The 23802-nt window shown below is 44.3% G+C and overlaps 1 protein-coding gene across 4 annotated transcripts in view; it reads right to left on the bottom strand.

Annotated features, from left to right (window-relative positions):
- The window catches only part of salm (spalt major), a 121999-nt gene that overhangs the window by 4861 nt on the left and 93336 nt on the right, over window positions 1-23802 (bottom strand). Inside the window, exons 1-7 of one of the 4 annotated variants that reach the window (XM_033469649.2) lie at window positions 9359-9625; window positions 4917-8294; window positions 3954-4087; window positions 2751-3026; window positions 1900-2167; window positions 1316-1464; window positions 728-901 (exon numbers count right to left, since the gene is read on the bottom strand). In XM_033469649.2, coding sequence (XP_033325540.2) covers window positions 728-901; window positions 1316-1464; window positions 1900-2167; window positions 2751-3026; window positions 3954-4087; window positions 4917-8294; window positions 9359-9458 — 4479 coding nt within the window. In that variant the 5' untranslated portion in view covers window positions 9459-9625. Of the gene's footprint in view, window positions 1-727; window positions 902-1315; window positions 1465-1899; window positions 2168-2750; window positions 3027-3953; window positions 4088-4916; window positions 8295-9358; window positions 9626-23802 lie in introns of those variants that run through there. The other 3 variants (XM_033469648.2, XM_033469650.2, XM_033469651.2) reach the window with 3 other exon arrangements.

Raw genomic sequence — 23802 nt, 5'->3', positions numbered from 1 at the left:
CACTGTTTATCGAGACACTCTTTGATCAGTTACAAAATTATTGTACAAGCGGCAAATGAGGGGTTCCTGAGGAGTCCTAATAGGAGTCGAATGGATGCCCATTCTCGAGGGTGAAGACTCAAAAGATAGATGGTACATATATACAGGGTACCCCGAAATTATTGTACAAGAAAGAAACGAGGGGTTTCTAACGTCATTTAAAGTAATTTTTTCCTTAGCGAAAATGCAATCCGCGGCTTCGTTTACGTATCTGGCTCGTCCGCCTCGCGCCAGCCGATCTCGCCTCTCATTGGTCACTGTTTTTCGTTAATGAGACGTAAACGAAGTCGCGGATTGCATTTTCGCTAAGGAAAATGTTACTTCAAATGACTTCGCGAATTCCTCATTTCCCGCTTGTACAATAATTTTAGGACAGCCTGTATAAATGCGCGATATTATCAGTTGCGTCCTGACAATCGTTACAAACGGATACATACCGAATCACTTTCACTTGTATTTTCTTCGCATATGCTAAATTTAAACATTGAATCTGTCTTTAGCATGACTGAAAACAATTTGCAAGTCGCCTATAGTGATCGCGTTGGGTATGTTCTATCGAATACTTTTCGCCAGGAGTGTCCAGCTTTCTTATTTCGTCGAATCGATGCGCGCAAGTTTAGATACAAACCCCTACAAATGGGAGTAACCCTCTAACTAGTACGTACATAGCACTGCCGAATCGACTTACTTTCTGCTGCACGCCGTTAAGGAACGGCGCGGGTAAATACGGGTAGAAGAGATCCGGTCGCCGCTGAAGAAACTCCGAGTCCTTGGGCGTGATGGGTAGGGGAGGCAGATCCAGCGACATTCGACGGCCTCGTCGAGAGGCTCCGTTGGTCCACATATGCGTGCCCATGTGCACCTACGATCAGAAATCACGGGGACGTCGGTTTGGTTGTTGGAGTTTGACGGGCGCGTGTGTCTTTCATCGAGCTTGCAATATTTGTACGTTACGCGTCAGCGTTAGTACAAGCGGTAGCAGCCTAGCTAGCTAATGTTAGTGAAGAAACTCGAAGACTCCGAAAACACACGAAGGGTATGATAAGTAGAGAGAAAGAACAGGGAGAGAGTCACACGAAGATGTAGATAAATACAAAGAAGAGAGAGAGAGAGAGAGAGAGAGAGAGAGAGAGAGAGAGAGAGAGAGAGAGAGAGGAACTGAGAGAGATAGAGAGGAAGGAACAGAAAGAGAGAGAGAGAGATAGAGAGGAAGGAACAGAAAGAAAGAGAGAAAGAGAGAAAGAGAAGTAGAGAGAAGGGAAAATTGTATGTATACCTTGAGATTGCCCTTGGTGGTGAAGGCCTTCTGGCAGACGGTGCATCGGAACGGTTTGTCGCCAGTGTGAGTTCTCATATGGATCTGGAGCGCCGAAGATGAGGAGAAATTCTTATTGCAAATCTGGCACAAGTGTTTGCTCGGCACGCCTGCAAATACACACACACAGTTTCTCTAAACAGGCCCTGACACAAGTTTCACGGGGCTGAAAAGCTTGCTCTCGCCGAGCGTACTCCCGCGACCCGAAACCGAGGAGGCGGTCGCCTAATCGAAGCTCGACATCTGCAAACGGGAAGCAGATAGACGGGAGACGAAAGACGAAAAATAGATCCAGGTAATTCTGCCACCACCAGGAGTGCGTGAAGAAACAAAAAAATAACAAAAGAGAATAGCCAGTGTGTAATACGGGAAGTACAAAGCGTGCAAATAAGCGAAGCCCGTCAAGATGCCCTCGTGGCTCTCTAGATGCTGGAACGTGATCTGTTAGCGGAAGAATGAAGTCTGCCAAGCCAAGCCTTGGGCTGGACGAATTGTGCTCGATGAAGAAGCGAATTGGTTTTTCAACGTGTGGCGACCCTACTTACTGGCTGGTCTCTTTGGTGCTGGCAGGTCCCCCTCGGACGGCGATCTCTTCACCGAAATGGTCTGCTCTATCGACGTTGTCGGCATCGGCGGAGGAGGCGGCGGTGGCGGCGGCGGCGGCGGCGGCAGGCTCGTGTCGTCGGCGCACATCGGACTCCTCGAGGTCTCGTGCTCCTGAGACTGTTGCTGTAGCTGCTGCTTCGAGTCGCTGAACAGATGAGGCGGCATGTCGCGTATTTTGTGTGTTAGCATGTGTTGCTTCATGTTCCCCTGCGAACCAAAAGACCAGACGTCGTTAGACCTTCTGCGGCCGGGACACGCTCGCGCTTCATTCAACCGCTCTGTCCGATTACACCACTCTGCATAATTTCAGATGTCTCAAAACGATTGATCACACCTGACGGCGATCGCTCGACGGCGATTCTATCACGTTGAGTCTACGAATGCAACTATCGTTGCAGGTGTGTGGCGTGTGCAAGCAAACGGGAAAGGGAAGAAGGAACACGGTGAACTGCGAAAGTAATACAAAAAAAAGAGAGAGAGAGAGGAATATCGAGAGAAACGCACGAAAGAACGGCGCGAACCTTATCGGAACGTTTCGAGTTTGGAATTTCATGGGTTCGCCGTTCCGTTGGCGGAAGAATGTTAATTTTGTTGCAATTGATGGGTTAAGTGGAGGATGTTACTCGATCCCTAGGCACGGACCGCCAGCGAACACAGTATAGAAATTCTTGAAACGATTATTCCGATTGCATCGAGTCGTGTGGTTGCGAAGCAGAATTGAATCTTTCGAAAATACACAGTGGTGTTATCATTGCTTTTGTTTCGTTCTCAAAACTGAGCAGGCTCTTACCAGGAGGCTGTGGGCCGAGGGTAGAAGTCCGAGGGCGGCGGGTGTCATCAGCGAGGGTAGGCGGACGGCAGGAAAGACAGGTGTCAGCCCCCGCCCCCCTCCGGCTCCTCTCCGCCCCCGGTTCTTCCGTTCCTCAGGCCGCCGCCGCCTGCGTTTCGGTTTCTCTCGATTACTGGCGCACGATGTTTGATATTGGGAATCGGGTGAAGTGATCGAACTACTATCGGGCAACGGTTGAGATGTACAGTTGCAAGTTTGCTGACCGGAACCGTCGTTCTGAAAGTATCGTAGAAAAACAAAGATAGAGAGAGATGACCGAACCTGTTTCGGATTAGGCTTTGGGCGTGGCCAGTGTGGTTTCGGATTTTGAATCAAGCAAAAATGCGATTTATCGATCTTTGTGCATTTACTTTTGCATCGTCCCGACGAATTTGCAGGAGTTCTCCCCGATATGTCCGTTCAAATTGTCTTCGGTACGTGCTTTTCCTCGAACATGAATTTCAATAACCAAACGAAGCAAATTTTGACGATTACCTAACAGAGATACAACGATAGACTGTGTCTCGACGGTCTAATGGATCGTTCCCATTAAAAGTAGATACTGTTCGTGTGCTTACTGTTTCAAGAATTGAAATCGATCGATGATAATCCGGCCTGACGTAATCGCGGAGACACAAAACTGAATAAAAACCACTTATCGAAATACGAAACGTAGGTTTGATCGATGTCTGCTTTTAGAGTTACTCTCTGATTGATTTGCTAATCATTTTTACAGATTATGGGCACTTTAACGCGAACACAATTTTGCACAACAAATACGCGGAGCGAATATTTTTATTTTTGTGTATCAAATTATTAGGTGCACCGATGTTTGTGCTCGTCGACGTTTCTTACGCTACGTTCTTAATAATAACTGCGGATTTTATGCATTTGTAGTAAAAGTGTTTAAATAAAACACAGAATAGCAAAGGCAAGAGAATTATGCGAAAATACTACGGCATTACTTTCACTGTGTATTAACGTCGTTGAAAGAAGGAATACACGTTTATCAAAAATTTCTGCTTTATATACGAGAGGATGTGGAAATGTTTATTTTGCATGAAGATCCGCAGTCTAGTTATCGTCATCGGTATAGATCGGGGAGGAAATTGAACGAACTTCTCATCGGTGCACCTAATAAACTGATATAAGAAAATCCATTACCTTCGTGGAAAAGCCTCGGTCGCATATGGTGCATTTGAAAGGTCGCTCCTTCGTGTGGCTCCGGTAATGAATCTCCAGCGCGGAGTTGCACGCAAATGTCTTGTAGCAGATATTACATGTGGTGTTTCCACGCACTGTAACAGATCGTAGCCCTTTACAATTGCTTCTCGACACTTCCACGACGTTCTGTGTTCATGAAAACAATTTATAACCGCGATCTAATCGCCGATTAAAACCGTATCGAGCGCGAGAAAGTGGACTATAATTTCGAATGCAGAACGACCGAAACCAACAGAGAGACGTAATGTAAATGTCGTGACGTGAATATTGAGCATATGAATCGACTTCGTTCGTCATCCGTGAAGCTACGTACAGCTTGGAAAAGTGCCTCTGTGTGATCTCGTTTCATGACCGTACGACGGAAGGAGTGAAATGAATTGTGAATGCAACAATAAATTTTGTATAAAGATTTATTTATTCACCATGTATCCACAGTACCGACTTTCTTTTATGCAAAAAAAGGATAAATACAAAACTGATTTGTAGTCGCAAACGCTGGATGTATTTCATATTTCCAGACAAGAACACAAAGTGACTCGAACATGGAGCGATAGAACAAGAGAGACAGAGAGAGAGGCAATGGCAGAGATATATATAGAGATATATATAGATAAACAAAGAGAAAGAAAAAGAGAGAGAGAGAGCAAGTTAGAGACATAGAGACAAATAGATAGAAAGACAGAGAAAGAGAGATATCGAAAAGGTGTACAAAGAGACAATAACAAAGTTAAGCGGAAGGGTAGGAGTGCTAGGTCCGGCTACACCACAAACAGGATGTCGATAGTACAGCTTGGATAAGGTGGACGAATCAGTCAGTCTTTCGGTCAGGATCAGTGAATCGTGTCAGATCGATCGGGAGGTGTAGCAGGAACTGCAGCTCGCCCTGATGCTAGCAGCGCCTACCTGCTGGCCCTCCGACAGCTAGGCCGAGCGGGTTGTAGGTGGATGTGGCAGCCAGAACGGCTGACGTGGTAAGCGAGGCCAGAGGTCCAGCGGCGCCGGATCCGGGAGTGACGGCGTTCATCGAACTGATACTATTTATGCTCGAGGATCCTATGCTGCTGGTGGACGGCGACGAGGAGACCGCCTGCAGGAGGCCTGCGAACATGCCGAAGGGGTGTGGATGGTGCGTCTGAGGCGGCGGGGGCGGTGGCGGCGTTGGTATCGAGGCCACGGTGGCCGGCGTTGAGGATGCACGAGGCGTCAGGTCCAGGGGCGCGCCGGAGTTCGGAGGGCTGCTGCTTTTCTCGCTACCGTTGTATCGGTGAAAAGGTGGCGACCTGGCCACGTTCCCCGTGGTCGAGGTCGCTATCGTGGTAATGGTCCGCACCTGGTTCTCGAGAGCCGCGAGGGACGTCGAGAAGCTCGGCAAAGAGAGCTCTTTGTGCTCGTTCTCTTCGCTTTCGCGATCCTGCTCGTCCTCCGGCTCGCATCGGCCGTCGCGATTCACGTCGCACCGTTCGTCGTCCTCTCTACGGTCTTCCTCCTCGTCCTCTTGGTCGTCCGCCTCCTCGCTGTGATCCTCCGTATACCTCTGCTGTTGCTGTTGCTGCTGCTGTTGGTGGTGGTGTTGGTGTTGTTGCTGCTGGACTTCGTCCTTCAGTTCCAATTTCGGTGGGAAACCTAGAGGAAAGCCCGGCCCCGCGGGGTGAATCGGAGGAAAGCCCTGCGGGAGGAACGACGCCAACGGATGGTGAGGATAGCCCGGTGGAAACTCGTTCACCTCGCCGGCCTGGATCTGCTCCGGGCTGAGCTCCGTCGGCTCGCCAGTGTGCAGACGTATGTGCTGCTGCAGGACCAGCGCGTTCGTGAATTTCTTGTGACAGACGGGACACTGGTGCAACACTCGGAGTGGCGGTTTCGCCCTGTGCACGCCCATATGCGTCTTCAGGTTGCCCTTGGTAGTGAACGCGCGACCGCAGATTTTGCATTTGAACGGCCGTTCCCCGGTGTGGGTCCTGTAGTGCATCTGCAGCGCGCTCTTGCACGACAACACTCTGTGGCAGATCACGCATTGGTTCGGATCGGTCAGCTTGTGCTCGATGTTGTCGACTAACTGTTGCAACTTGGACGTCTCCGAGGTCTTCGTTATCTCGATCAAACTTTCCCAGGAGTTGTCGTTACTGCCCGGTCGAGGCAGAAGGCTCGAGTAGATGGCCGGATCCTTGGCCGGATCGATCATCTCGTTGGTGGGAACCACCGGCGTGTTCGCGGCGGCTGTCGCAGCATGATGGGGTATTTGATGATGCACCGGCGGCCCCGGGAAAAGAATCCCCGCGAACGATGTCTGAAGGCTCCCGCTGCTCGCGCTACTGCTAGCAGGCGATGCTCCGGGATAAGCAACGATCTGTTGCGGTAAACGGTTCATGGCTCCTCGACCGGACAAATTCTCGGGCTGTTCCTCGATCTCTTCGTCGACCTCCATGTCACCGTCCGCTTCCAATCGTCCGCTGATCTTGCTGTCCATGCTGCAGTCCTCGTACGTTTGCGGATGCGAGAGCGGATTCACGGAGGATTGGGGCGAGTTCAAGTACCGTCTGGACGCCTCTTCGAAGTCCTCGCTCTCCTCTTCCGTCGGCTCCTCGGTCTCCTCCGGCTCTTTCTTCGGAGTTATCCTCTCGGAAGCCTCTCGACTCGTCGGCCGCTGTTGATACTGCTCTTGCATAGGCGATCGCTGCTCGAGCTTGATCTCGTCCCTCTGCTCGAGCTGCTGCTTTTGTTGTTGGTGATTGTCGTGAAAGGAATGACGAGAGTTCGACACAATCGCGGGGGAATGTGGAGACGTGGTGGGGGCAGTGGTTATGGGTTTACTCAAGTTCTCCGGTACGTCCTGATCGTCTCGATGAGCGACGACCGGTGATCTGTACAAGGGCGGCATACCGGGCAGGGCTAAACTGAGTGGCAGGGGCGGCTGAGGAGGTAAAAAACCATGTGCCGCCGCCGGGTGAAAAGAGGGATGATGAGAAGGTGGCGGCGGCGGCGGGGACGGCATTGGTCTCTGACCGGAGGCGATCTGCTGTAGCAGGGGTGGATGGTACTTGTCCAGGTGTTCCGGAACGGGATTCGGGTTCATCTTAACATGTGGAAACTTGGCCGTATGCCTTTGGAAGTGGACCTTCAAGTTCCCTTTCGTGGTGAAGCGGCTGCCGCAGACGTTGCATTTAAAGGGTCGCTCACCTGTGTGCGATCGTATGTGGATCTGAAGCGCTGAATCACTGCCGAACACCTTGCCGCAGTAGCGGCACCGATGCTTGAAGAACGGCTCCCCGCGACCGCTACCAGACTTTGAGTCGTACGGAGAGGGACGGGAGCCTTTCCCACCCCTGAACGCGAGTTCGTCGGCCAAGTTGTTGGCCAGCAATCCCTGACTGGCGTTGTCGAGCACTTCCTGAGCTCTCTTCTGCAGCATCTCCAGCGTGTTCGGCTCGTGCAACGGCGGTGGATCGGTGTTCGTTATTATAGACGAAGCGAGGGAAGAACTGATGGAACAGAGGGGTGGCATTTGATGAGACATCGGCACCTGGCTGCTACTCGTAGTAGCCGTGGTACCGGCGGCGTTCGACGAAGGTAACGGTAGATTCAAAGGAGAAGCACTGCTTGCTGGAGTCGGCCGTTCCTGGGACAGATTCGGTGTCATGGGAGCCGGCGACGTTTGCTGATGGCTCGGCGGACGCGACGACGGAGGCGACGTTAAACTCGAGATAGGTTTCGGTTGGATTATGGGAGACGGAGATACTTCTTTGTTATCCGACGGCTCACCCACGGTTTGTTGTTGCGCCGACTGGCTGTGCGTGATGGACAGTTGTTGCTGAAGTTGGCTGATTAACTGTAACTGGAACACCTGCTGATGCTGCAGGGTGTACAAGGTGCTCTGCAGCAACGCCAAATCTTGCAGGGCCGCCTCGCTGTCGGCGCCACCGGCGAGGGCTGTCGCTGCGAACTGAGCGACCGCCACTTTTGTGTTCTGCAGGGCTTCCAAGGTGACATGACTAGTTCCAGCTGGTGGAAACAGGCCAGCAGCCGCGCCGCTCTCCACGAAATTGTTGTTGTTCTCCGCGTCTTGACGATGGTGCATTTGTTTGCGCGACCCTTCTTCGTCGTCGTCCTGCTCGTCCTGCTCGTCCACGCCTTCCTCTTCGTCCTCCTCCAGAGCGTCATCCTGGTCCTTATCGTCTTCATCGCCCTGATGAGATCGGGCTGCAGTGAGATCCACAGCTTCGTCTCCTCCGCCTCCCGGACCACCGCTCTCTTCGCCATCCGATGTAAAGTCATTTTCTTCTCCTGCAACAGACCGTTTCGGGCATCATTAGCAAAACCATCGAATGCTAACAAACGTTAAGAGGACAACTAAACTAATTCTATATCCTGCACACGATCTTCTTTCGTCAACGATATTTACTGTAGCGACCTTATGAACAATGTAATTTTGCATTCGGTTCCAGGAAAACAGAACGATTCCGATCTGTTCTATAAAAGTCATACATTAGCTTCCTCGATGCCCCATAATTACGTGGACGTCGATTGCACAATTCTCGGTTGATAAATAGCTTCAGATATGGTCAGACTTCAGAACTGGTACCACTTCCGGCGGGGAAGGACTTGTTTTTCTTCGAAGAAAACCCAAGAGTTTCCACCGAAGGCGAGAGATATTCGCCGGAGGGCCGTCAACAGAGGCATTAACGATCCAAGGAGTTCGCGACTTAGACCGAAAGTCTAAGATTAAGTTTCAAAGATAACGTTATCCAAGAACCGGCTCGACGCAGAACGGAGAAGCGATCGAAAGTTCGTAAGGTTTCGCTTCGCGATTAAACCTCTTTCGCCGAGGCCGTGGAGGAGCATAAACTTGGCGATTCTGGCGGGAAACCAACGCGGACTCGGCGAACGCCGACGCGAAGCGACGGTCCGATCCCGATTGCGGGATCGGAGCAACGGGGACCATGGAAACGAAAACGCCGGCGAAAACGAACAACCACCAGCACCGAAGCGAACCAGCATGCGACAGAACCAGCAAGAAAGACCTTGACGGGAACCGTGTCATAATCGTGTCAATGATAAGGAACAGTGGCTGGAACGATTAGTATTCCGCGGCGCGGCGCGCGAGACCCGTACCACTGGAAACTTTTAACGAGCACACGGGGACCGGTGAAAAATGAAAATCGCGCGATTACTATTCCCAGCGTGTTGCCCGGGTCCGTTCGGATAGCACCAATAATTAAAACGGTTCACGAAAGCGACCCGACGTCCAATCGACACGAGAACTCCCCGAAAGGGTTCCCATCCCTCGGGCAAGGCGACGACGCGGGACTCGCTGGTGCGTGGCCGCGGCGTTCAAGGTTGAATTATACCGGAAGATCGGGGACACGAGAGCCTGGATTGCCTGCAGGTGCTTTGCTTGATGCCGCGGGATTCGAGACGACGCGTGATGCTCCATCTCATGAGCTGCATGTTCTCCACTGGTGGTTCACGGATGCAGCCGGCCCGTGGCGCCGACCCGCGGCGACGCGTCAAAGCTGCGCTGCACTTTGCTGCGCTTCGCTTGGTTCCGCTCGGTTTGGCTGCGTTGCGTCTGGTTTCGACCGGACGTCCGCGTGTCGACCGGTGACATCCGGCAAAGGACGAGAACCGACTGATCGCTTGGTAAAGAGCCGGCCTGGGCGTAGGTAGTGTCGTGCGACGTCACGCATTACCCTTCTCCCACCACTGTTCGCTCCATCCCCTCCACCGTGGCCAACCCCACCACAGCGGAGCTTCTACGCTCTCGGTTATGACAGGGAAGGCGGTGCGGTTCATAAATCAGGGGGTAAAGGGCGGGGTCTGCGCGAACCACTCAGCGGCCGGTTATTAATTATTATACAGAGGTAGCCCCTCTCCTTGGGGTACCACCTACGCCGCGCAACTTCCGGATTCACGGAGCTGCACGCGTCCCTCCACTCGGCCGCCGCTCTGACACGGCTCGTTGCGTCCCGCTTTCGATTTTCTTCCCGCGCGGCGCGACGTTGCGTCGCCCCGACACGAGAGTGCGAATTTGCCGGCCAACTCCGTGAACACTGCCATTTTCCTTTTTTCTTTTTTCTCCGAAACGAAATGTTCTGCTTTTCATTACGTGCGGGCAATCGATCCGCTGTCTTTTCCAATGACATGCTTTGCATCACCTTATACAGGCCATTTCTCTGCAGCTTTTTAAACGCTTGCGAATGTTGACATTTTATTTACCGGAAGTCTATTGATAGATTTTTCAATGACTGGGTTCTGTGTAGTGGATGGCGATACAGTATCGATAATTCGAATATCGATATTTAATATATAACGATATAATCTAGTATCGATATGCAGCTCATTGTATCGAAATCCGTTAGTTAGAATAACAACTAAATAAGTCTTTAAATAAGTTTCTAAATAAGTCTCCTTTATCTACGTTTTTTAATTGCGTTTATTATTTTATAATTATATTATATTTTAATTTTCTTTTCTTTTTTTTTAGAGTGCACAACTTTCATTTATAACCGCTGTCACCAGTATGTGAAATAAACTCGGTAACTTGTCTTTAAATAGCATTTCCAGATTTGGCTGTTACATCATATAAATTCAAATCATTTGTTGAATTATAGATGAAATTGTTGACGCTTTCAAATAATTTTTTCAGAAATTCCCAATTGCTGAACTTCGAATTTGGAAAGAGAATTAGAAGATTAGAGATTAGAAGATTGCCGTTTCACAAGACACTAATGCCATCTGTAGTGAGAAAAATTGAAAATGACGAATAATGTTGCGTATTTATTGAGTCTGATCAAACGTGCAATAATATTGAAAATACATCAATGACATTAAAGTTAATCAACGTCGTCTAAGAAAAGGCATTACGAAAACATTTGATGTTCTCAATTTTTCTATTAAATTAGCGTTGGCAAACTGTAATAAATTAATGTCGATCAGGTCGTTATGTAATGCCCCCCACTCATTATACATATAAACTCACATCTAATATTATTCTGCTGAGTCATGTATAAATACCGACCGGTCTTCGTGTTTAATGGTATTGAATAAAATTGATAATTATACATGTAAGTTTGTTTCACTACGTTTATTATCATTTGTCATTGAAAAACGAATTTATTAGGAGCCATTGTTAGATTGAACAATTTTCATTTATTGGGAGATCCTATTTATTCAAGAGATATTGTTTATTTAAGAGAATCTATTTATTTAAAAGATTTCATTTACTTAAGAGATTTTATTCATTTACGAGATTTTATTCATTTATTGTTTTCGATTTCATCATGAATTGAAATTGTTTATATTAACGACGTTTTTCAATATGATCATTTTCAAATCTTTCTTTACTCACTTGTTTCAGTTTCATTTTAATTAGAATTTTGCGAACGTTCTTTTACACTATATTTACTTAATTTTAATGATAAACTTCGATAAAATTCAATTTGAAGATATCCTTTGCCTTCTTTTAAGAATCGGTTAAAAAAAAAGAGTGAATTTGTCTAAGCTCAACGATTTCCTCGAAATCGCGCTAATTGCTGGTCCTCGAAATACTAAGGTTTAAGGAAGATAGTCCTAATTAGTCTAACATGCTTTCGCTCTAAACCAGCAGAGTTCCTCTAACAAGAAACCAAGGTTCTTCGAAATGCAAGGTTCATCAGTAGTTCCGTTACAACTATAAGCAGTCTAAAAAAAACTTGGTCATATCGGAACCAAGAAATTGTCTTATCTTTCTACACACGAAGTCCCCAATTCTTCCTCAAATTCTAGAACGTAAATTTAAAAAATTTCAATACAATAGGTGAAACGGTAGATACGGCAGCAATAATTCAACACTAATAAGCCATAGGAATATTTTCTAATGTATTCCAGGAACATAAATTATCGTACAATGATCCTTCCATAAGTATCGGAAGGTTCGACCCTGTAGTAATCGAAGCTGCATTGTTTTGCGGTATCCTTTCTCGAACAAAGAAACAGCTGGGCGTGTCGAGCTAAGTAGAGTCTTGTTGAATTATCTATGTATAGCCTATAGGTCGCATAAAGTAGGGTTAAATTCGATTACGTGTTATTGAGCGCAAACACTGCTATTTCATATGACTTCACGACCAGTTTCCAGCCTTTTCTTCAAGATTGCATACCGTGCTTTAAAAGCATTACTATCCATCGCGATTCCAAAAATGTATTGCTCGTATTTTGTATTCTATACCCAACTATATTTAAGAATACTCTTATTTGCTTATATTTTTGGATGAATATATCGATTTTTGCATTGGTTGTAAACATATTATAGATGTGTAATACGCATTTCTACAAATTACGTAGAAGTAGAGCTTCGTAGAAGAGATTGTTTTTGCGTTTGCTTACGAAAATGTACATACGAATGTGACTTCGTGATTTACTTGTTGCCATGCTAATTCATTAATTCATTGCGTTAATCATAAGTAGACTGCGGATGTTTATGCAAATGTATATTTTTATAGAAAATAGATAAAGCAATGAGAGCTGGACAGAAATATATTTTGTAATTAGGGGATTCAAAACACGTATTTTTTACATTGCCCTTTAGCATAATTCATATGTTTTGCACATTTAGTTTTACAAAAATATACTCCATATGTTTTGCACATTTATTTTTTCAAAAATATACTGCATGTGTTATTTGCCATGTACACGCATGTATTACGCTTGTATAAAACATCTATCTCGTTAAATTAATTTGATCTATTAGTAAGCACTCGCGCGTATCATAACTGGATTGTGTCGATAACAGTATTATGTCAATATAATGCCGAGTATATGTTACAACAAATCATATTTTCGCAACCTTGAGTTACTAATTGAATGTCAAATTCGAGCAGTTCGATTATCGAAGCGATAAGATGAATTTTGTGTTTATACACTCATTTAAACATCTTGCCATCGTTCCACAGGAATGAACACGAATTGTAAAATGTAATTGGAAAGCATCCCTGGTGATCGTGGAAAAGTATTAAAAAGAAAATGAGTGCTATTTTAGAAAAAAATAAAGGATTCATGGAATTAAGACAATTTAAGTATGCACCGATGATATCGTGTGATGCGGAGCGATCATTGTTGACGTACAAACATCACCAACTAACGCCATCGAATTTAGCAAAAATGATTGTTAATATTTTATATTACACCTAACACTTAATATAGCATATACTGAATATCGGAAATATTTGCATATATTTCGTGCATATTTGCATACCTTTCATACATAAATGTCATGTACCTTTTGCATATTTATCGTGCATAAACACATCTGCAGTCTAGACATTACCGTCTATAAATAATTACAAACCTTAAATCATACTTGATCAGTACACTATTGTACACCTAACACTGCATCGTGTACCTGTTATAAAATTCCTCAACCTTACACAGTTTAAGCTTCCTTAACCTCATATAGTTCAATGTATCTCTGAAGTCACACACGGATTTATCACGTTTCTAAACCTAATTTAATTTCTCATTTTGTTCTCCTCCTTTTCCTACGTAATCGACGAAGTAACGCACCGCAATTTCCAAATCTTAAATCACACATCAAGGTAAACTGAATTCTTTGAAAAATCGTGAAATTGTTGAATTATATCCGGGGATTGATACCTGCTGATTTCGAGTTGCATAAATTTTCCTATGTCTGTATAAATAATCGGATCGTATAGGATTAAAAACCGTTCTGGTTCTACAATCGCTGCTACCAAAAACGATTGAACACTTTTGAAAAAACTCAGCTTAGAGTATTTTCGCAATGCAACTGGAGGTAGCTCCAATTTTCTGTGATCGTTCTGGTCGAGCGCGAGATGTTGTCATTGGTGAGGTAACGGTTGGGGATCGGTGCGCCGAACAATACGGTCGAAACTCTTTCGAAAGAGCGCGCGGTTAGTATGGGTATAGTGAGCAAAGTTGGAAAAAGGAGCCCCGACACGCGCCCAATAACGCGTCGAACGGTGCAGGTGGTTGCAGCAGGGATTTAAGCACGAGACAACAATCTCAGTTCCTCCCTCGGTCGGGGCAACTTCCTGCAGGTCAAAAGCGAGCCGGGCATTCGGCGGTCGGTTGCGCAACATGCAGTCCAGACCCGTGGCACCAGGCGACGAACTTTTGTCGAAGCGGCGACCTTGGCCCGCCAGATGATTTATATGACTGTAAATCATAAATTGAAGAAGTCTTTTGGCCCGGGCGAAGGTTAACGAGCACCCGGGCTTTGCGACAATGTGAAAATGGGTCGGAAGACATAACTCATGTCTGTGAAGCAGCAGCAACCAGCCGGCTTGCTTCCTGCTTCGAGAAGCATAAATATTTCACTCGAAAGAAACTATGAATTCGCTTGGGAACATGGCGTTAGACCTCTGACTTTCACGAACCCCGAGGTAAAAGGCGCTTCCTGTTAGAGATCTTCTTTTTTAATCTTCGCTGACGAACTTCCACGAGGTGTGCGTATCTACTGGCGCTGCGTAGATGGAAACGACGTCGTGCCAGCCCGCCACGGCTACACCTTGCCGAGGGAACGCCGATTTCTCAATTTACAGCCGCAGGTAGAAGCGCGCACAGGAACTCATCGAAGGAATCTCGGAAGCCTAACGATGCCAACAAATCCCGAGCTATGGTGGAACCTCGATTAACCGGACTAATTGGGAGACAGACAAGTCAGCTGAATTCAGACCCTGCGGATAAGCGAGGCCCGAGTACGAATTATTCAGAGTATACTTGAACAATAGAAACAGATGCAACTATATTGCTCTTTTCTTTACAACTTTAGGTAAATATAACATATCGGGAAGGTAGAAGGAAATCACAAAATACTGTCTATATATTTAGTAGACTCAAGCTAGGGGGTTGGAAGTATATTCGATAGTCAATAGCACATCGTTTATAGTTTCTTTTTAAGTGCCGCCGTTGTATGAAACAATGAAGAATGCGATTAATATCTTAAGAATATCTTAATATATAAGAACAGTTAATAAGTACTTATAGCTAATATTAGTAAGTTAATGGAGCTGGTTACTGTAGTGGTGTTGTGGCTTTGATTCGTTTTCGAGCATAGTTAACTTTATATTTATCGAATAAAATATATTACATTTTTTCTGTTTATTTTTGAATAAAAATAGCACAGTGATTGGTCACGCTACAGTAACCGGATCCAATACCCTAATTTGTATGGCAATAAAAGTAATAGGTAATACATATTTTGTATTTAGAAGCATTAAAGCAAAAGAGATTAGTGGTGTTCATTCGTATTGTATGAATCATCGAAGAGTACGATTAACCCTTGGCACTCGAAGCCATTTTTCCGACCTACAATATTCCCATTTTACATGATTTAGTGCTTTCGTAATGCGTATGAAATTCAGTTCTCTGGCTCATATAATAGTTACGCTTTTAACACGTTTTCTTTAAGGATAAACAAATTTGATGCTGTCAAAATTATTTTGAAATACAATCATTTTTAGTGGTGCCTCAGAGTCTCCACTCGAGTGCAGAGGGTTAATACACGATGCATAATTTCGCCTGGTGTTTTAGATGCACAATGTGTTGCTACAAAATTTCAATATAGTCTAGTTCGTTGCACGTTGTATGAAACGCTAAAGGATACGATTAATATCTGATGCATAATTTCGCACAGGCGATGGTGGAAAATTAAATAATCTGTATTACTACAAAACATAAAGATAGTTAAATTTGCATACGAAAATGTCACTGTATAAAGCAAAAGAGGTTAAACAGTGTTCGTTCGGTTGTTCATAGTTTCTCTTCCGTCGCCATTGTACGAAACATTGAACAGTGCGATTAATATCTGCCGCATAATTCTGCCTCGCGTTTTACATATGCAACAGCTACAAAGTTAAAGACAGTCAGGTTTGCATACGAAAATGTCAGTATGAAACGGAAGAGAGATTGACAGCGTTCAATATCGAAGCTCCTTAGTGATGTATTCGTTTTGGTCGTCGAGGAGGTCGCCGAATGAAAATGAAGCACAAGGTTGTGATCCGAAAATTCCGACTAGTGGCGATCCTGCACGATTGAGAGCACGGATAACCGCGACCCGGTTAGAGCTGGCTAGGGTCGTTTGTTTGTAAGATCGTAGGGACCGATGGTGGGCCGAACGGACGTGGCGGGCTGGGTCCTTTCGTGCGGCGTCCGCATACACAGAATAGCAGAAACAGGAAGTTGGTCGTAGGAGATACAGGGATTTGTGCATCCTGTGGAGTACAAGGTCACGGGACAAAGAAGGCCGATCGATAAAAGCAGCGGCCGAAGAATCGTTGCGGGGGTCGTTGCTCTCGAGTCACGGCGCATCGGTGCCGAATACGAAAGGGATTCGTACTCGCAGTGACGGGGTCGAGTCTCGTTTAAATAAGTTAGCAGCGGCGGCGAACACAGAGAGGCAAGACAGGGAGGCAAGGCATGGAGATAGTAGAGGAGGAATGAGAAATGAACGGGGAAAGAGAGACGCCGAGGGAAATTGCACGTGGCGGGCCGCGATTGGCTCGCACCTGTCTCCTCGGACCGCCCTCTTTTAGCCCAGGATCGCATGCCTGCGTACCTAATACGCTTTCTTACTCGTTGCATACGCGGCTGCTTGCACCGCGTGCGTGTGGATGCACACTTTCTCATCGGGCCAAGGTGTTCGTGCTGTGTAATGAACCACCACCGCCCCGGTTTTCCTCCTCCGCGCCTCCCACTCCAGCTGAAACTGCGACGGATCGTCCCAGGAGTGGGGCACCTGGCTGCCGTGGAGGGGCACGGAAGACTCGCGGAGAGTAAAGGACAGAGGATAGTACATATTATACTTTTGTACGGGCGTGTAGAGAACGGTGGGGGTGGCAGGCAGGCATAGCCGCGGTTGCACACGGTTAATCTATCTCCGGGTAGACACTAAAGCGCAAGATGGAAGTCTCCTTCCATTACGATTGCCATATTTGCAACTCGCCCCCCCCCCCTCTCCCCACCGTTCAACACCCCGCTCGCGATCTTTGCGACCGGGCTCTCTTTGTTCGCGAGTGACTGCTGTCGGCTCGATGAGTTACGGACCGCTCGTTTTTCTCTCCGGCTTCGCTGCAACGCGGTGAAACGCGATGCAACGCGCCGTAGGTACTGCCCTACGTTTCACTCGAACTACAAATATCACAAGCATCGACTGGTCTCATCCGAATAACTCGACTTGTTTTAACCATCGGCCTAGGCGTTGCATAGTTCGTTTCTTATCACTTTGGATCACTGACTTTGGAGGGGCGGGCCGAGATCGGTGCGTAACGATTACATTGTTTCATGCACGCGTAAGAGTATGTATATTTGAAGCGCTCGTTGAATGCACTGTATGTTTTCCTATGGAAATATATACGGTAATTTCTCCCTAATTCGCGCTCAGATTGCGCACAAAAGTGTACAATTTGGGAAGAGGAGATACAATTACTCGAGCCTTGCGGCTCGTTTTTATAGCTACCGATTGGCAACAATTATAAAAACGAGGTGCAAGGCTGGAATAATCGTATCTCCTCATCCCAAATTGTCCATTTTTGTGCGCAACTTGAGCGCGAATTAGGGAGAAATTACTGTACATACTCGGACTCGCGGTACGTCTGATATCGCCTGTGTTTTGGTGGATCGCTTATTAGTTGGCTGGAACGTGGACGTTTTCATTTTGAGGGTTGGGTTGAATACAAAAGTTGATTCTGTAGGAACGATTGTGGACTGCGATTTTGAAAACGGCATAAACTGGATTAAATAACTTGAATAATTTTTAGATGCCAGATAGTCTAGCCTATTAGACAATTACTATGTTTTTAATTTTACTATTAGTTAGATGAACAAAAAAAAAAATATAATAAGCTTATATTTTTCAACTTCTTTTATCTGAACCTATAATGAAAATTTAAAAAATAGATTTTGCAGATCTCGGTTACTTATATGGATGCTGAAAATTGCATCGAAATCGGTTAACGCAGAGTCAATTACAAGCGTTGAAAGGTTTAAAAACTGCAGATTTCTGACAGTTATTGATCGAAAGTGTAAAAAATCGGTACTTATGTCAATGTGATCCAATTTCGATGAAATTTTCACTGTGCGTATAAGTTACCGAGATCTACAAAAAGCATTTTTTAAATTTTCGTTATATGCTCAGATAAAAAAGACTAACAAACGAGTTTTTTAATTTTTTTTTCATTCCAAGTAATAGCAAAATTAAAATAAGCATTTTATTCAACGTCTAGTAGACTAGTCCCTTTATCATCTAAAAAATCTTCAAATCATTTACTCCAATTTTAAAAAGGTTACACTGTATTAAATCGCATCTACTTGTTTTTCCAAAAATTCGTACAATCCTAAGTCTAGCAATGACATTTGTAAATCATCATATAAAATAAATAAAATAAAATCTGCAAACTGCTTGTGAATAACATATGAACAATGTTAAGTAAAAATAATATTGAACATATGTACATGCAACAATCGTGTATTTGCTAAATAAACAATTTGGTTTAAATCATTAATAAATAAATCAATAAAATATGATCAAATTAAAATCATTTATTGCACTAGACGTAAATTTAAATACTTTCTGGTTTTGCATCGTCTTGAAACAGTTTTTAATTGGTTTTACTATTTGCGCACTTCTCCAACTCCCAAGTAAAAATACTTGCAATATTAATAATGACATTAATCGATTAAGAACTCTATTTAGGCCCGATTCAGCCACATTTTGCAGAGAAATTTGAATGAAATCGTTTACTTTGATGGACAACCTAAATTCTTCAATTCATTTAAAAGGAAATGAAACAGTTTGTTTTATCGAAGTCCAGTTTACATTCATTATGGTACTATTAGAACATGATCCGCCTGTATCAACGATTATCGTTACACTTCTTTCTCGGCGCACAGCAACCGTTGATCGACGATCAACATGCTAAGGATTAAGCACGAATTGGGCCGCACGATTAACCCTGCCAAGCTATCGAAACCAATTCTAAGAAAACTGAAAGCGGAAGCTTGATTGAAAAACGCATGGAAATGCAACAAGATCCGATCGACGCAGCAGGAAAGATCGCTGTCGTAGGTGGCATCGAGAAATCGAGAATCTTCGGATTTATCACAGAGAGAGTATACCAGCGAGAGATGTACCGTCTCGGATGAAATTGCCCGATCTCGGCGTCGGCGATCGATAGTTTTTCACCGGCCTCCCCTTTCCCTTTAGCTCGGGGAGGTGTCGAACATTTTCATCGTGCGATTCCCAGCAGGACTTATTGCGAGCCACGTGTTTGCTAGGCGATCAGTAACGCGTTAACCGTGTCCGGGCTTTGTTATCTTGGAGCCCAGGGAACTCGGAAACAAAAACACCGTCCGGCCGGGCATGAAGTAATAAAGAACCATAGCGAACGGTACGGGGGTGGGGCGGCGGGGCTGAAGATCGTTCGGCGACCTGTTAAGTAACCAACAGATTTACAGGACTCTATCTTATCGAGCGGCCGTACACCGTCCCTCGGTGTGCACGCTTATTTATTCGTTTGCAAATGAATAAAGAAGGCCGATCGATGCTCGCGAGTCCGAGCCGCAGCGCTACAGGTCGCTATGGATTCCAATCTAGAAGTAGAAGTTGCCTGGGCACCGAAACCAGGGGGTGGGGGCAGTCCGGGCATGTCATACGCGAAACCCTTATCTCGTCCGAGCGGAATCATGATCGTTCCTCGCGCGAAGTTCCCCGTGGGACAGCCAGGTACACCAATTCACGGGCGCAACACGGAGTGTGAGAGGGTTTTAATGTTACCGCTGCTCGGCCCCGGGAATTTATCGTTATTTGTAATCGCGGCTGGTCGAGTTTCTTGGCGGTTTGCCTTTTGGTGGCCTTCGACGCGCGGGGTGCAACTCCCTCCACGTATTGTCGGATCAGAAATGTCTTCTATAGAAAGAACTCCGGGCCCGTGTAACAGAAACGCTTAAAAAACCATTAGATATCGGCAAACTAAGTATGTACCACCGATCGCCGTGCCGATGTGCCCCCCCCGGCTCTCGATGCTCGAAGAAGAACAGCTCATTGCCGGCTGTTAATCCTCCTCGCACACCGCGATACTTTTCGCTTCGGTGGGTCCGAGATTAGGTCCGAGGTTCGGTTTCGGTCGAGACTGCAAGCTCTCAATCGAACCAGTCGTTTATTAACGAATAGCTGAAAGCATTAGCTGTTTCGACCGGGTCTGATAAGGAATCGACGCAGGGACCCGTGATGAGTGCGTCTGGTGACGGCTACCGTGAAATCGTCGAAGATGTCCACCTTTCTGGGATCAAATCCGGAGAGGCGAACGCTTCCGACGATCTCGTGGCAGCCGTTGCAATTTTATTTTATGCATTTTTTAATTTACTCTTCCAGCGCTGAACCTACCACCGGTGAAATGGTCGAGTTCTCTCTCTCTCTCTCTCTCTCTCTCTCTCTCTCTCATTTTACATTTATATAAAAATTATAAAGATACTTCCGTGAGAAATGATTGAATAAATTATATTGTTGGGAGCAGCTATTATAATAAAAACTGTACTAAATCTAAATAAATTGGATATTCTTCATTTTCATGAATCAATACATATATATATATATATATATATATATATATATATATATATATATATATATATTTTAGTTATTTAGTTATTTATATATATATATATATATATATATATATATATATTATATTTAGTTATTTATTTAGTTATTGTTCAACACAACACTTCTTTCGTTTCGAGCGGGCACTAATTTAGTGCACTGATCGTTAGATTCTTTCCAGGTGGCGTGTAAAAGAGACACGAAAATCAACTTTGTTTCGTTAAATCGAGTCACACAATTATTTTACATCACTATCAAAAGTATCAACATAATTATGTATATTGGAAAGTCGCTTATTTATGCGATATAGTAACTTCAATGTTGCGAATACGTACGCCATAATAAAGTAATGTTCACAGATGTGAGATCGATTAATAATAACTCAAACTCTTAACTGGTATGCTGGGATCACGAGTGATCCTAACATTCTATTTATAGCTTGTTTTGTAGTGAAAGTTTAGTTCCTTACCTTTTTATTATTTTATACACCAGCAAAGAATGAAATACAATGAACGGTTCTTGCACTTTTTCCTTGGTAATTTTTGCACTTTTTACTCGGTAAAACAGCAATGCATAATTTATCTAGAATTAGATCCTCCGCACGGTTTTGCACTTTTCGTTTGGGTTCGATCATGACCCCGACACACCAGTTACTTTAATGAAAATCAACGGACCAGTTAAGGGTTAAACAGCCAGAGGTTGACAGGTTGCCGAATGGATTTGAACGTTTCAGATGGGCCGTTGAATGAAATTGCATAGACAGATTGTCTCGATCGTCGCTAGAAAACCGGTTGGAATTAGGGATCGCAGTGGAACCGTTTCATTGTTATTCCCTGCTAATAAAATTAAACGTTCGATCAGCTAGACTCGGCTAGACGATCGGAAGGTCTCAGAATCGGAGTCACGACAGCATCCTAATCGCAGAGTTGAACTTGACCGGAGAGTTAAGGAGATTTGCAATGTGTCGATCAGTCACGCAGCTTACAGACCTATAACCGAACCATTTAGCTGACCTAATCTTCATCCGGCCCGGTGGTATAATCCCTGAGGGAAAGAAGGACGCGCGGGAACGGGTCATTGCGTGGCCATGCATGCGAACATTGTTCTGGACGCAATTTAAACGCGGCGTTTGACCAACAGGTCAATCTGCCGTCACTAATGCGCTCATGCCTCTATAATAGACTGGCGAAAGTAAAAGCAAAACCGCGGGGATCGTTCTCTTTTCTTATTGGCCGTTATTTACGAGGTGCACAGCTAAAGATTGTGAATCGCGTATGCATACGAATGTCTCTCGCGCGGCCGTTCCTCCAGCTTCTCAAAATGATCGGCCGGACGATCCACGATTTTACACCGACACTCGGTAATTAACTGGCCTTGCTTGCTGCTCGATCAACTCATTATACGGTCTAATGGTCTGCGTACCGAGAAAGTAGAGTAAAGGCTTGAAAAACCGGTCGCGATGTTTCTATCGAAAAATTATGGCGGTCGTTTCAAAGATGCGTCCATCCGGACGATCGATATTTTCTGGAAACTGCTCATAGCTCATTAAAAGATCGTTTAATAGCTATCGTGCTCGCGAATGTCCTTGGGGAGGCTCGTTTCATCCTTGCGGAGAACGGATTCGTTTGAACCTTGATAAATTGTCGACATTTATACTGTCATAATTCGCAAAGGAGAATCGTACTACTGTAAGAAATGTGCCAGAATTAGGCAAAATTTTATTCGGATGACGGATAAGAGATAAGGATTCACGAATAAAATTTCATTCGACATTATCGAATAAATATGTTAAATCGAATCAAAATTTGTCCAGACAACAAGTTATCCGAATTTGATTTTAGACGAATGAAAATCATTCGAATAAGACGTTATTTGTTTTTCGAGTAAGAATTATATAGTGTTTGAATATAGCATTTTCCCATAGTTCATCGATTAATTTTAATTTTAATTAATTTTTTAAAACATATTTTACTTGTCATAAAAGTGTTATAATTGGACTGCGGATCTTTGCAAATACCCATTAATTATTTTTTAAATATCTGAACAAAGGAAATAATAATAATATGTATAATATAAATAATATAAATAATGCTAAAATTAATACTAAATACTAAATAATACTAAAATAAATATTAAATACTAAATAATACTAAACAATACTAAAATAAAGACTAAATAATACTAAAATAAATACTGAATATTAAATAAAAATAATAATAAATAGAATAATAATACAATGAATTTTTATCAGTAGCTGTGCAGATTTCCTTGTACTTTACAAACGTGCATATACTATACATGAATACTGTAACAGTATAACTTTTTTCTGATTAATAAATTATTCGTATATATTGAAAAATAATTAGGTTGTATAGGGTAGTAGGGGAGAACCGGTTACTGTGAGATTATCAATTCCTGCGCCCTTAATTAATTTTTCATTTATCGAAGAAGACATGTTAAATTTTGTTGTCCAAAATGAAACAAAATAAAAGAAAACAACTGTGTGTTATTCGATAAATTGTATAAACTTAATTATGCCTGAAAACAAACCAATTGATCACCTCATTGTAACCGGCTCCACTGCCGAACATTAAAATATTGTTCTAGCTTGTGTTAAAGAAATGTTTTAGCAAAATATGCACGTCATCGAAGGGGCCCTCGGAACGATGAAGTTTAAGAACCACTGTAAGGGATTATTAGCATGAATTTCCGCTTAATTAGATAAAAGAGGAATTATCGGCAGGGTTTCCGGAGCAGTTTCATAGAGCCGCGTGCATTCACACCATTACTAAGATTTATACGCTTTGACCCGGCCAAGTTTTATCCGCTCGATTGGCAATGTCCAATGAGCGACGATTAATGCCACTCGTTTAGTCGGTTCGCGATAATTGCCATTCGTTTTAACTTGCCGTTGGAAAACTGAATAATGCACGTGAACGGAATTCTTGATCATCATTGAGATCAGTTTTCTCAATGATTTATGAACCACAAAACTATTTGCGAGATCATGTTTTGGGTCAGTTCAATATGATTCTTAACAATGCGCGAATAACTTTTCACAGAAATTGAAATCAAAAGTTTACGATACATTTTAGAAAATAAAAAAGAAATGAACATCAGGGGAAAATGATTTTCGTGATTCGATGTTGGTAAAATTTAATATTTAATGAAATAATTTAGCGG

This window comes from Megalopta genalis, chromosome 10 (assembly GCF_051020955.1).
Source record: "Megalopta genalis isolate 19385.01 chromosome 10, iyMegGena1_principal, whole genome shotgun sequence".
Lineage (NCBI taxonomy): Eukaryota > Metazoa > Arthropoda > Insecta > Hymenoptera > Halictidae > Megalopta > Megalopta genalis.
The sequence above is the reverse complement of the archived record's forward strand: the minus strand, read 5'-3'. Positions and strand labels throughout refer to the sequence as shown.